General features: G+C 38.1%; 1 protein-coding gene across 3 annotated transcripts in view; it reads right to left on the bottom strand.

Moving 5' to 3' along the window:
- LOC122087082 (peptidyl-prolyl cis-trans isomerase PASTICCINO1) overlaps positions 1-13945 on the bottom strand; it is a 45324-nt gene that overhangs the window by 11994 nt on the left and 19385 nt on the right. For all 3 annotated transcript variants that reach the window (XM_042656066.1, XM_042656067.1, XM_042656068.1), the window contains 4 exons: positions 8792-8850; positions 8499-8583; positions 8009-8167; positions 5623-5680 (listed from right to left, as the gene is read on the bottom strand). In XM_042656066.1, coding sequence (XP_042512000.1) covers positions 5623-5680; positions 8009-8167; positions 8499-8583; positions 8792-8850 — 361 coding nt within the window. The remainder of the gene's footprint in view (positions 1-5622; positions 5681-8008; positions 8168-8498; positions 8584-8791; positions 8851-13945) is intronic.

A 13945-nucleotide genomic window follows, 5' to 3' on the forward strand; every position in this document is an offset into this window, starting at 1 on the left:
CAGTTCAGCTTATTTTAAGTAAATTCATCTCAAATTGACACTTTTTGTTTTAGGTGACAGGAGGGTTTGGCTTCTTATACTGACACTCAAGATGAACTAAATAATGTCAGAGAGTGTACTGATAGGAAACATAACTCATAATATACAAAATAGTTTGTAGATGTTTTGTGCTTTTGCCTCCCTCATATTCCTAATTAACCAAAAAAAAACATATAAGATCCAGGCATATTGCTCTTCCAACTTATAACATACGTCCTTTGCTCTACCAAACATAATAAATCATCTATAACATTTCTTTCATTTTTTGGTTAGAGAATTCCCTCTTTTCTTTTGACAATCTCCCACCCAGAGAGTTAAATGAATGGCTAACTGGCAATGTGTTAAAGCCAACTACAAGCAGAAAATTGAATTAAAAAAAAAAAAGGGGGAAATTTGTGTCCCCTCCCTTGGAATTTGTTCGAATGACATTTCTACACCCATTGTTTCAGCAATTACGGCCCCCCTCCCCTACATTTTGAAGACTCTAACAAGACGCAGCCCGTTAGTGCCCGTTAGGTTGGCTCTGTTATGTGATAACTGTTGGTTTATGGTTGTCCTTGTTGGCAACCCGGCCATGTGACAGTGATGACCTGGCCAGTTTGGGTGACGTGGATGAAAATGATGACATGGTAGTGTTCAGTGTCACCGATGAGATAACTCTACCGCTTGGTATGTATGGAGTGGTTTAATACATCCTTAGTAGGTGGTGCAGGTTTCTGGGTCAAAACTGGTAAAATTGACCTATTTATGCTCGGGGGCATTTTTAGTAATGGAAATGACATTTTTGGAAGATCGGTTCTTCATGAAAAAGATAGATTGTAATTTACCTAGTCCAGTGCATTTGATTTCGTCACATTCCGATACCGTAATAAGAAGTTACGGCATTTGTGGCAGTCGAGGGCAGTTTCGACATTGAAGATGAATTTTTTAAAGGAAGTGTTCTACATGTAACAATACGACAAAAATCCAATCTTTCCAACGGTTCTGATTTCATCGCGTTCCGATTCCGTATGAGAAAGATGCATCATTGGAAAGGTCTATAGGCATTTTGGTCTTTTTACATGGCTGAGTCAGATGATTGAGTCTTTTGGAAAGTCATAGAGCGTCCAGTTACGGTTCCAACGCACTTCGTTTCATCTCGATCAGATATCGTATGAAAAAGTTATAAGTGTTTCCGTAAAGCCGATTCAAAAATCCAAACCGAAAATTCATCAGTATGCTCTCGGTGTTGGGTGGATTTTTCGGAATTTATTTTTGAAATTTGAAGGGCTTTTATGTAATTTTGGGATTTTGAAGGTCTTAGTTGAGAAGGGGTGTTTAGCACTGGAAATATGAAGGCAGGGGCTTATATGTATATAAGAGAATCAGAGGGATCCTTAATACACAACTCAGATTGAGCCATGTCGGTCAGATTCAGATCTAACGGTTCGTGCAAGAGCTTGCGTTGAAGATGCTTATCCGAGGCTTCTCATTGGTGAAGTGTATTAGATATGATGGTGTGGCTCACCATATTGAGTCTTGATTGTGTGTAGCGCATGTGCATAGAATCTATAAAGAGATTCTCCATATCTTGATCTGAGCCAATCATATCAGATCGGTTCCGATCTAACGGTCAAGATCGATGGAGCTTTATTAAAGTTAGTCGACAGCATACCGTGAAACTCGCTACACCAACCAATTGGTGATCGATAACGCGTCTGACAATGTCAACGGGTATGTCATGATGACGTCATCGAGATTCAAAATCTATGGTTTAGATCTATTGTCCATTGGTTCAATCGGACGGCTCAGATTAAGAGATACCTTTTGATGAGATCTACGGCCAGATCTGCGCCTCTGTTGTGCGCACAGCCGGTGTAGCCTACGCCACTCCTACGAAGATTCCATTTCAGGCTATCTCATTGCTCTAAATTCAAATGGTCATATCTCTCCCATTTTAACTCGGATTTGGGTGATTCAAGTTGGATATTCTTCATCTCTCCGAGCTCTACATGCCTAAGGGAAGAAAACGAAGAGGACAGTTGCAGAGGTGGCCGAATATTTGAGTTGAAGCTCAAAGAAAGCTTAGGCTTTGAATGCAAAACCTATAGTCTCTTGTACTTGATCCATAGCCTCCATTAGAGACTTGAGAAGCTGTTGGAAGGCAAGGCAGCAAGCTTCGTTGGTGGTAGCCAAGAAAAGGGAAGAGAAAAGAGGAGGAAGAAGAAAGGGAAAAGAGAGAAGAAGCCCATTTATGCTTTGTGTGAGCCATTGTTGAGCCATTAGAGCTCTAACAAAGGAAGAGAGGAAGTGGAAAGAAAGAAGAAAGAAGATGAGAGATGGTGTGCCTTGATGAAGCTAGGGTGAGCTTCCACAAAGGAGGAAAGAAAAAGAAAAGAAAGGAAAGGAAAGGAAAGAAAAGAAGTATCTGTATCACACACTCACTGCCAGAGTGTTTTAGACACAGATTAATTCGGGTTCTACAGTGGACTTGAAGATTCAAATTTCTTCATCAACTTAGGGAGATTGAAGATTCTAGTGGACCATCAGAGTTCTCGGTCCCATCTTCGGAAACCAGTGATCAGAGATATTACAGAGTTGTAAGCTATTCTACACTCATTGACTGCGCTTTTGATTTACTGTACTTCCATTGTATGCTTAGCTAGGTTATATTGCCATAGACCTATGCTATGTGAGATATCATTGTAGGGCATTGTTATAAGCCCAACCTTATCTATGTAATTGGTGTTCAGTGAGTGCCGGACATAGGGACAGCGTGTTCCTTGGTAGTTACCACTACCTAAACATATCTGCCATGGGTGTGGCCTCTCAGGTTATTCTAGGAAATTGGGGTGAAGACCTAGCCTTCGTAAGTCAAGGATGGAAACTGGGAACGTGTTCCCTTGGCTGTGGGTGCAGTCATAATTAGTATTGAGTAAATGCTGAGCTCGACAGTGGGCCTTACTCCTTGAATGTAGTCAACTGGCCGAAGCACGTATTTCTTGTGTTGTGATTGTGCATGCTAGTATTGTATTGTGGATTGGAGTGTGTGCCTACAGGATGGGTGTGTACATCTGGTAGACCTGACCACTTGGTGGTGCAGTGTGGATATACATACGACTATGTGTATGTAACAGTCATTGCCGTGTGGGGTCTGAGTCAACTCTCAGCAGCAATACATATTATGTGAGTAACTTCGTACAGCAGTAAGAGCTATCAATAGTTCACATAGTAGCTTTGGGCACATCAGTAGACTGTGATTGAGAGTAAGCCACATCAGCTAGTGACCTGGTAAAAAACCAGCTGAGGGAAAGTTTTTGGACACACTGATTCACCCCCCCTCTCAGTGTCAGCCGAGACCTAACAATAACGTCACATAATAATAAACCTCTTAATGGCCAAAATACCATTCAGTTAGGGTGAGTTTACCTCTTTACCCTTCGATTAAAATGAGAGTGGGGAGAGGTGAGTTTATCAAGGTTGGCTCTGTTAGGGAGTCTTCTACCTCTGGTCGTTACTCTGCCATATCCGGTTTTCATAAACTACTCCGGAGAAGTTGAGAATGGGACTTCCATTGACCGATCAAGCTCCATTCACACACTAGAGGGTTGAGTTGAACGAGGGTTTCAGAATCCAGTGCCATTAAACTTCATCTCGCGTCAACGAACTCAATCTCAAGCCTGCAACTTCACTGTAATATTGGAAGCGCAAACATACGGCAATATTGGAAGGGCAAGGGGTTCCGGCGAAGGTCATTGACATCTATTGTAATGTCACGGTAAGCTTCCCCCTTCATCCCATGTGTTCGTTGTGATGGATTTGGGATTTAGGGTTACCATTGGAAAAATTGGGATTTTTAGGGTCTCGTTATTATGATGATCCAACAAACTCTGTCTGCCAGATCTATGGGTAAAAAGTAGAACAATTCACCTCTATTTCCACTGAAGCATTCACAAATTGCCACCTGCAGAACAATTTTCCATGGAATCAGAACTATATGTATCTGTGTATAACAGAGTTTATGGTCATACACCAGCAATTTTTCTTCTAGAGAAGTATGATAACAGCTTTATCAAAAGAACGTATCATGAGCAAATGGAACTCCAAAAAGCTGTTGTTTGTAAGGAATTAAGTTGTTTGTTTCATAATCTCAAAGTGAAATATCAACAGGGTTACGAGACATCCTGGATTAGGGACCACAAAACAAAAGGAAAAGAGGGCAGATGATAATTCAAAAGGAAAGGATACAAGGAATTAAATGGAGAAGGAAAATGTGTATTAATGTAATCTTGATGAAACAATAGATGCATTAAGATTCTTTTTCTTGCCTTGTTTATAGGATTGAAACTTGAAATGGAGAAAAAGAGAAGAAAGTGAATACAAGATCCTCAAGCACGACCAACGGTTGTATTGTGTATTTGGGTATAATGGTACTTCAACTTATCTTGTCTTTCATTAGAGGGTAAAATGGTCTTTTGAGTTTTAAAATTAACAGCATACTAACACCGTCAGACATAGGGGACGGGGCGTAATTTCAGAAACAATGGTGTAAAAATGTCATTCGAACAAAGTCCTTGGGAGGGGGGCTACCCCCCCTCCCCAAAAAAAAAAAAAAAAACCAGCAATTTCATGCAAGATTGAGGCATGATCTATGGGTTCACCATGTAAATTTACTCACTTATGTTTGGATTTGCGGGACAAACGGGAATTTGCAGAATTTATAAGCAAGAAAAAACGAATTTTAATATTCTATCTAGGAAACCATACTGTTAGTTATGAGATGCAAAATATGGCCCTTCTTTATAACTGTTATTGGGCAATTAATTTGAATCTAACTCAAAATTATAAGTCACGTTAGTCACTTTACTCATGAGTCATGACCTAGGTTCTCCTTCTCCATGTCAATTCTTCCATAATCTCAATGGTATGAAGTAAATCTCTATTTTTGGTTGTGCAAGTATCCTCAAAATCTTAATAGTTTGTAGGTAGGTATAGGTATCACTTATATCAGTGGTTTTATTTTGGAGACCCCACAGAAAAATCTTCAGACATAAAGAGACATCCCACGATAAAGGAGTCAACATCAGTCAATATTCAAGCCAATCTCTTGGCTTACCAAGAAAGACCCTCCAATTCCTTTCCTTCCACACACTCCAAGAGACACCAAAAGGGATAGCAGATATAACCACTTCGCCCCAAACCTTTCCACATAAATCCTGAAGGTTTCTTCTCATTATTAAAACCTTTATTTCTCAATTCATATTCTAGCAAAACCCTAAAATCATTATACTCTTAATAATTAGCATTTATGGAGCTTACAGCCTGACACCCCCCCAGGTAGTACTAGATCAGTTTCATGTTGCCTAACAGCAATAAAGAAACATTAAAATAACAAGGTAGAATACCTATAATGAAGGGCACCTTACAACTAGGAATACTACTCTCATGGTATTCACTGTAGCATCCACGGTGTTCTAAAGAACTGATTTGAAGATTATGAACTTGAAATAAAGAATTATAGGATCTATGAACGAAAATAGAAACTGCATAATGCTACTGTCAATAAATTCATTTATATCTTAAATCTAAACTTAGAAATGGAACCTCTTCCATCACGAATTCGACGTTTTATAAGGCGGCCATCACCAAGCATGTCTCGCACCTGTCAATATGCAACCTGAATCTTAGAATAGATCCCGAATTACCAATTAAATCAAATAACCAAATTCATTCTAAAGATGTTGAGATAAGAGCTTATATCAATAATGGAAAATGGAATGATGGGGTGCACATATTCAACTTTCACTTTCGGTATCAGTTAGATAGATCTGAGAAGCTAAGGACGTCCATCCAGTAACCAGCATAAGAAGTGGTTTCATTTCTTTGAAATCTCAAATTTCAAGCAGAATATTCAATTTCGTCAGGGCCTGAAATCAGATCCCATTTATGTAGAAGGTTGAAATGCCAAAATGTTTCAACTCAAATCTACAATATTTTGGTTAAAACAACAAGGCATTATAGAACATTATATAAAATGTGTGACTTCTACCATAACAATACCACTTCGCCTGAAATGATCAAAACTCTATTTTACCCAACATTCCACACCATACATCATAGTCGGTTGTTTGACTGCCCAATAAATTTTCCTTTAGGTTTTAAAGAAATACATCAAACACACAACACTTTGGATGCACCACTCAACTTTATCCATCCTATTTAATTCTATGTGAAACATCATCCTCTATATCACCTTCTTTATTTATGATTGAATCTAAATACCTAAAACAATCATTTTGCGGAACTTCCTTCTCTTCAATTTTCACCACCTTATTATCCGTCCTAGTGTAACTAAAGTTACACACCATATAATCCGTTTTCATTCCACTTTCTAGTTACTTAAAACCTTTTGATTCCAACGTTGATCTCCATAACTATCATATAAATCTTTATTATGTCTACATAGTTACCAGAAACGCTTCTCTTCTCTAGTACTTTCCAGATTTACTCTCTAAGACTTTAATATAAGCTTTTTCTAGGTCAATAAAGACCATATGGAGATCCTTTTTGCAATCTCTAAATCTTTCCATGAGTCTCCTAAGTAGCACTACTTATACATTATTTTTGTAGTATAAGTAAATAGCATTACTTATACTCTCTAGGGACTCTGCATTTAATGATATCTCTAGTTTTATACTTTTATATATTCCTTTTTTAGGGTACATTTTGGATTCAGTATTGAACAAGATGATTTTTAATTATTCTAAGCTTACATGCATTAATTTTCTACTATACAGTGTAGTTTGACCCACTGTTAGCAAAAGCGCGTGGAGTTTTAAACACGTTCTCGCTTTTTACCGTTTAAAATGCGTTTTCCCGTATGCTTCTCAAAGATACTTAAAAAAACTGCAAACGGCAAGCATTTCCGTTCTAAACACGTTTAAAACGCATTTAAACACGTTCCCCTTTTTTGGCGTTTTTTAAAACTTAACTTGTTGAACATAATGTCCACTTAATTAAGCATATCTCTCTCTATCCTGAACTCTGATCCACCTGGTTCGTTCGCCAACTTGAAGCTAACTCAAAGGTCTATATTTCTCATGATATCACCTTCAACTCAATATCAATGTATGGACCCCGAAATTGAGATACAAACTGATGCATTTGCTGAAAAATGTTTATAAAGTGATGGCTCCCAACTCAAACTGAACATTCATTACTCCAAGAGTGTGTTGACTATGTTGACAACAAATGAACAACATCATAGCCAAGCCACACTGCTCAATAAAATTTGGACATGTGTGGTGTATGAATTTAGAATTGGTATTGTATGATATTCAATTATATATCATAAAACTTATGATGAGACATGAGATATATATGCATTAGTGTTGGATATTGTAGTTGTTTTGAACATTAGATGCAGGTATTCATCTAATAATTCCTTAATTTATACGAGCATACTATCGTTTTTTTGGACCTGTTTGTTTAAAATCTACACGTTTAAAACCCGTACTGTCCGTTTTCCCTTTTTTTGCCATTCTCTATTTTTTTGACCGTTTATTTGACCGTATCGTTCGAAAAATTTTACTATTTAAAACCCGTACCTTCTGTTTCTATTTTTTTGCCGTTCCCGTTTTTGCTAACTATGGTTTGACCTATTGTATGTGTAGATCAAGCTATTGCACTTGAATTTACAAGATAGTGCATCATAGTAGCATTTGAAGCTGCAAAACCATTACGGATGCTTTTCTTATGCCCTTTATTATCTTTACAAATTTGTTATTAGAACTTTCAAATTTTCAAAAAAAGGATGGATTTCCATCATTTTTGTAGTACATACTTCAGTAAAAATACTTTCAATTTAAACAGGATAAAAATTACCACAAATATGAGATTTAATTCTTTATTAAGAATTTAATACAATTAGAAACATAATTTCTTAATGCACAAAAGCTTCAAATTAACAATATGGACAAACTAGGAATACCTGAATAAAGTGGACTAGCTCCACTTCAAATTGAACTTCATCAAAGCCTTCCACCTCTGGCAAAAGGGGCGAATGAGTCAAGTACTGTTTAGTAACATATATTAATGCTTTCTCTTCCCGTGCCATTGTTCCAATTCCCATCTCAAGCCCTCTAGGTACCTAAACTAAATACAAGAAATAACAAACATCATATTGGGGTGAATAAACAAAAAAATTATTAGTAACTCATGATTCATGAATATGGAGAATTCTAGTCGTAATTTATAAAGTGAACTACAGAATTACTGTTTGCCTTCAATTGCAAAAGCCAAAGAAGCCAACAAGCCAAGACAAACTAAGATTGCCGCTTATAGTATTTGACCAACCAGAAGAATTTAGCAGAATCCAATAAAGCTCAAAAAGTCATAATTAAGTCTTTGTTTGATAAACTAAGAAGCAAATTTGCAAAATATCAAATGAAATGAAAAAATAGAGAATACAGTAGACCAACCTCAGCTTTTCCAAAAGTAAAGAAAACTGGTTCACCCTCTATGTGTGATACGATCATTTTTCCATCACCTGTTTTTGCAGAAATCCTGGAAATTCACATTACAAATTTTCGTGAAATCTAAAAATCTGTAATAAGGTAAATTGTATTTTCAGAAGAACATGAAACACACACAAATAGAAGGCAACGAGAAAATAAAACAAAAATAAATGGTATATCTGGGCCTTCCTTCGGTCAATTGGTTTCACTTATATATACAGCAAAGAGTTCAAACATCTGTGAGAAAGAGAGAGGACCTAGCTTTTACTTCATAAGGTTCCCTAGGTGATTCCCACCCTTGCCCTTCATTTAAAACCTGTCAATATAAAAAGAAGAATAATCAACTGCTCCTAGTTTACAAGCAACAGCAATCACAGAGGTAAAGTTGGAATAAATTGTATCCTTGACCATTTAACCATGTTATCATACTTCCTAAAGTTTCTCTGATTTTGTGTGTTACCTTGTTGATTTACCTAAATTAGTTTTTGTTCACCTTTGTTTCCCATGCTCTTCGAATGTACTGGATCATTCTCTTCCAGTTTTCATTATGACTCCAAACTGATGCAGGACAAAATAGAAGTCTATGGGCAATGGACCTAATTAGGAACCCCATATATTCTAGAAATAGGATTTCAGAAAAAATAACAAAGGCTTGAATAGCAAAGGATAACTAAAAATGGTAATATTAAACTGCAACCACTTACAGAATTAGGTTTTAAAAAGTCAGAAATTAAGTGCCCCAGCAAATTTCAAGATATAACTAGCAGTAAAAATATCAGAATTCGCAAGCAAGTGAAAACCTAATGAATGAAAAGAAATTGACAAAGATATTTTGTTCAAACCTATTAGGGAAAAACTGCAATGAACTTGCCAAGTTGCTTGGGAACATGATTATGGGTCAAGATTGGGGAGTGGGTTGTTTCCCACCTGTTCTTGGGGCAATTGGTGCTTGGGTTGCTTCAGAGGGTTTTTAGCATAGCAGTCAAGGAGACCAGTCAATTTGTGTATCAAGGTAGTTGAAAAGATGCACCTTGATGCCCAAGGAGACCAGTCGCTTTGTGTATCAAGGTGCCTTGATTCCCCTGGGTGTCTTGGCCTCATCTTGGCACCATTACAGCTATGGCTTTTAGCAAGATGGATCTCTTTGCTGTGCGGTGGGGTTCCTTCAGCTGAGTTGATGTTTTGTATTTCATTTGTTTACCTTGTGCATCGTATCTTCTTCTGTTCTCTCAGTAAGTAGTTAAGTACTTGTTGATCCCTGCCCCCATCCACCATTCACATTGTGGTAGCACTCAAACCTATAGGAGAAAAGAATCACTCCCATCTAGTAGTATAACTCTTGAGTCTCTTGTTACAAGACCAATCAAAAATTACAAATGTATTCACCCCAAACAAAAAATAATAATTATAAGTGCATGCATGGAAACTCTTTTAGGATTCTAAAAGACCTAGACACTAAAAAGGCTTTATCAAACTCAATTAGAGTGTAGGACCAGACACTATCCAAAAACAGAAAATAAATAAAGGTGTAGGACCAGACTTCTGCTTTTTATCTTATGATGAACCTTACCTAACCCCAATCAATACTATACTATTAAAACAGCCAATCTCTTACAAGGCTTATTCTCTCTCCTCTCATCAACCCTGCCACACAAGAATCTAATGCTTATCTGTCACATTTCTACTGATTACTCACTTTCTTACCGTTTCCCCTACTTTTTCTCTGCCCAATAAGCAAATGGATTCTAAGATTCACATAAAAGTTAATCTCCATCTCAGCTCCTAAAACTTCTCTTCCATTCCTCCCCTCACTCTCACATGTCTCTATTGGTGTCTTCTTCAGTAACATTCTCCCAAAATCTGTAACTAAGAAATCTATTACGAATCTACTTAAACTGTGGATCTCTATGTAATCCCTCTTATCCCTACTTTTCTAATTACAATCTACAATCTCCTCTCTATCTCTTCCCTTTCTCACTCCCTCACCCCCAATTTATTTCTAGAGATTTACTTAGATCTCTCTTATTTGACACTTTCCTGATATGCATAAACAATTTCCTTTTTTTTTTTTCCTATCCTCTGACTTTCACGTCCCTTCCCCCTCTTGCATGCATAATAGAAACAATATTTTCTATACCGCCTACTGTCAATACTAATTCACCTTCAAACGCCTATCTGCGGCAACACGGCTGAGTACAACTTGGATGTAGGTCGACACAACTTGGGTGTAGGTCTATATGACAGTGGGTGAAACACGACCAACTTAATAGTCCTTACGACTTTGGCACCTGTTCAACTTGGCTTTGATACCATTTACAACCAGGGTCAATGAGGAGGTCGAGCTTAGGCAACGAGGGAAGCTATTAGGCTGAGGAGCTGTCTTTTCTTAGACTGCAATTTAGCCAATTCAGTGATTTCGCATCTATGAAGTTCAATAGCGAAGTTGCTAGGATACACAGTGACTAGATAAATATAAAATTCAATATAGTCAAAAGAAATATTAATCAAATTATCTAACAAAACAAGTTCTTCTTTTAATTTTCTAATAGCAAACATAATACATGAAATCAAAAGTAGGAAAGACAAACTTACATGAGAAACTTCAATTTACAGAGTTGAACACGAACACTTGTAGGTGGCACAAAACTTAAAATGTTTACAGAACACTCAGAAAAACTCACAAGACACACTTTCTTTTTACAGCCTCGACCAAAACTCTACTTCTTCATATATTTCGTGGTGTCCTCTAAGAATGAGGAGCTCTCCTTTTATAGATGGCGGACACCAAAATTCAACAAATTGTGGTTGAGGGATGCTGATGGGCCTTGATGGAGATGGCATCGAATGGGCATCCAACCAACCGAGCATGACAGCTGAACAGCTGAACAGCCTCAAGATAAGGTGTTCTTTTTTCAAAGAAGGTACACCTAATAAGATGTAGGGTATGTGTCAGAAATTGATAAGCTTCGGCCGAAAGTTATCTTGTCTGTAGTCCAAGTGTGTAACTAAAAATAAGCCACGAAAAGATTCTCTGGCATTCCACGTGGGAGGACCCACTGTTTTCCAGAAGAGTCTTAGTGAGGTGAATTATTAAAGTGTCCACTTGTGACTCACTATAATACGCTTATAATGCTATGTGACGCATGCCAAGACGTCAGTCTGACTAGAGTGGCACTAGGTGTGGATGCTTGACACCTGGCAAAAATCAAAATAGCGTGTCTGATTATCACGGCATTGGGTTATGGTGCAGTGAGACCTCTTGTACCCTCCCGGGAGTTTTTTTTTATTTTTTTGATAGGCCTTGATAATTAGGCCGTTGAGCGCATTGACTACCATCATCCGAAGGAGGAAGAGTTAAGGAGGAGGATGAGGACGGGGCAGGGTCGTCGAATTGAAGATTAAACTCGATAGCGATGAAAATGCGCTCCCGTATCTGCTCATCAGATAAATACGGAAGACAACGCCGAACAACTTGAAACATGTTATAAAAAGGCATCTGGGCTCCCGTTGAAGAAGAAGGTGCAAGGGGCAGATCGGCACCGATGCCTCATTTAGGCACAAAACGAGAACCAGTCAATGGTGAAATGTCGAATTTATCCCACCATTTGACTGATAAATGACGTTCTAAATGAGAAACATAGTTCCATTCTTCGAACTCATCAATAGTCATCTGATACTTCCACTGAAGAATCCAGGGTACTTCGTATAAAATATAAAATTTAACGAAGAGAGCCCGAGAGTTCAGAGGTTGATTGAATTCTTTAAACTTGGTAACTGATTGCTGAAGAGCCGTTGGGAAGAATGCTACTGGAGGTGGTCCCCATGTATAGAACCATTGGAGAAACCAGTTCGGCACACCAAATAAGGTGTGTTGAAGTCGAAACTTCACGAACCAGGAATGGGTCTCATGATCGTTTTGATATAAGGAAATCATGTCCCAAGCTTTAACATAATCTGCATAATCATATGACCTTAGTTTAAGGCCGGTGACATCCTGGAATTCGCGTTTGAAAGAGGGCAAAGATCCCCATTCGCGATCCCGAATGATGTATGATATATTGAGCTTAGAATAAGCTCGAACATGAGCGGATCTATAACAGTGCTGAATTTGAGCACTTTGAGTCTCTTCAAGAATTCTTTCATAGAAAAGACGGGTTTTATCCCCAATGGATGGATGAAGGTGATCACGGAGGTAAATAGTGGCAATTTCAGAAGGAGTGTGGCGAAGATGGATGGATTCGATGGGGATGACTGGGGATAAAGTTTGTTTCTATGAAAGGAGAGTTATTCACAGCCTTTGAGGCAGGAGATGGAGATTAGGATGAGATAGGAGAGGGATGTTCTTGAAGTTGCCTAGAGGATGTTGAGGCAACATCTTTGTTTAGAGAGACAGGGACGACAGGGTTAAACTGTGCGATTTTTGCAGCAGTTAGAGATGCCAGGATGACAGAATTTAGTGAATCTCTAATGGGTATTGTAGAAACTAGTCTCTGTGAAGGACCGATATATTTTCAATGTCATCCAAATCTTCCAATGTCCTTAACAGACCCTAATATTCTTGACGGTACTGTTATTTTCCTAAAGACGTATGGATATAAGGTTGCTCCGAAGTAAGAATGTGTGTGCTCTCGCATGTCTTAATAACATAGTCACTATAAAATGCGAAAGCTCCTTTATGATATACCTCGGATTCAGGTATTTTAAGAATGGTATAATTATTGATAGCAACTTCTAGGTTCATGAAAAATGGGTTTCTCACATGAAAACTGATGGGGCCATCAAGATGTACAACAGAAGAAAGAAGAAGACCCAACCTTCTTTGTGGTTGGAAGATTAGAAGAAGGAAGAAGAAGAAAGAAGGCTCGATCCAGCCTTTCCAGCTCTGGATCGAGTCCTCTCCTTCCAAATTTTGCCAAGATTGTGTGGCCCCCACCAAATCTGATAGTTTAGTAGTTTTATTTCCTAGGATTTTGATTATTTGAGTCTTTAAGTTAATTAGGAAACTAAGTAATTATCCTATTGATTTCTTTTTAGAAAGTTCCTTTGTTTATGAAATAGCATTCCTAGAATAATCTTTTCTTTTTAGTAATTAGTCTCTTATTTATGTAAGGCCATTGGCCAAGGTTCTAATTCAATGAATGAAGATTATTGAAGGCAAAACAGCCCCCCTAAAAATCTCCCTACGAATTCTCTCTCTCTGCCCTCTCCCTCTTCTCATCTCTCACGGCTCTCTCTCCCATTCTCCTTCTCCCTTTCTCGACCTTCACCCCTCTCTTTTTTGTTTTCTGTCTTCCTTGTAGTTGCTGCCCTATTGTAGAAATTGTTCACCATCATTAGAGATTATCTCCATCGAGAAAACCCCCAACTGGGCTGCTGCTGGAACTTCTCCAACAATCAAGACCGTTGTTCTT

The sequence above is a fragment of the Macadamia integrifolia genome, chromosome 8 (assembly GCF_013358625.1).
Source record: "Macadamia integrifolia cultivar HAES 741 chromosome 8, SCU_Mint_v3, whole genome shotgun sequence".
Lineage (NCBI taxonomy): Eukaryota > Viridiplantae > Streptophyta > Magnoliopsida > Proteales > Proteaceae > Macadamia > Macadamia integrifolia.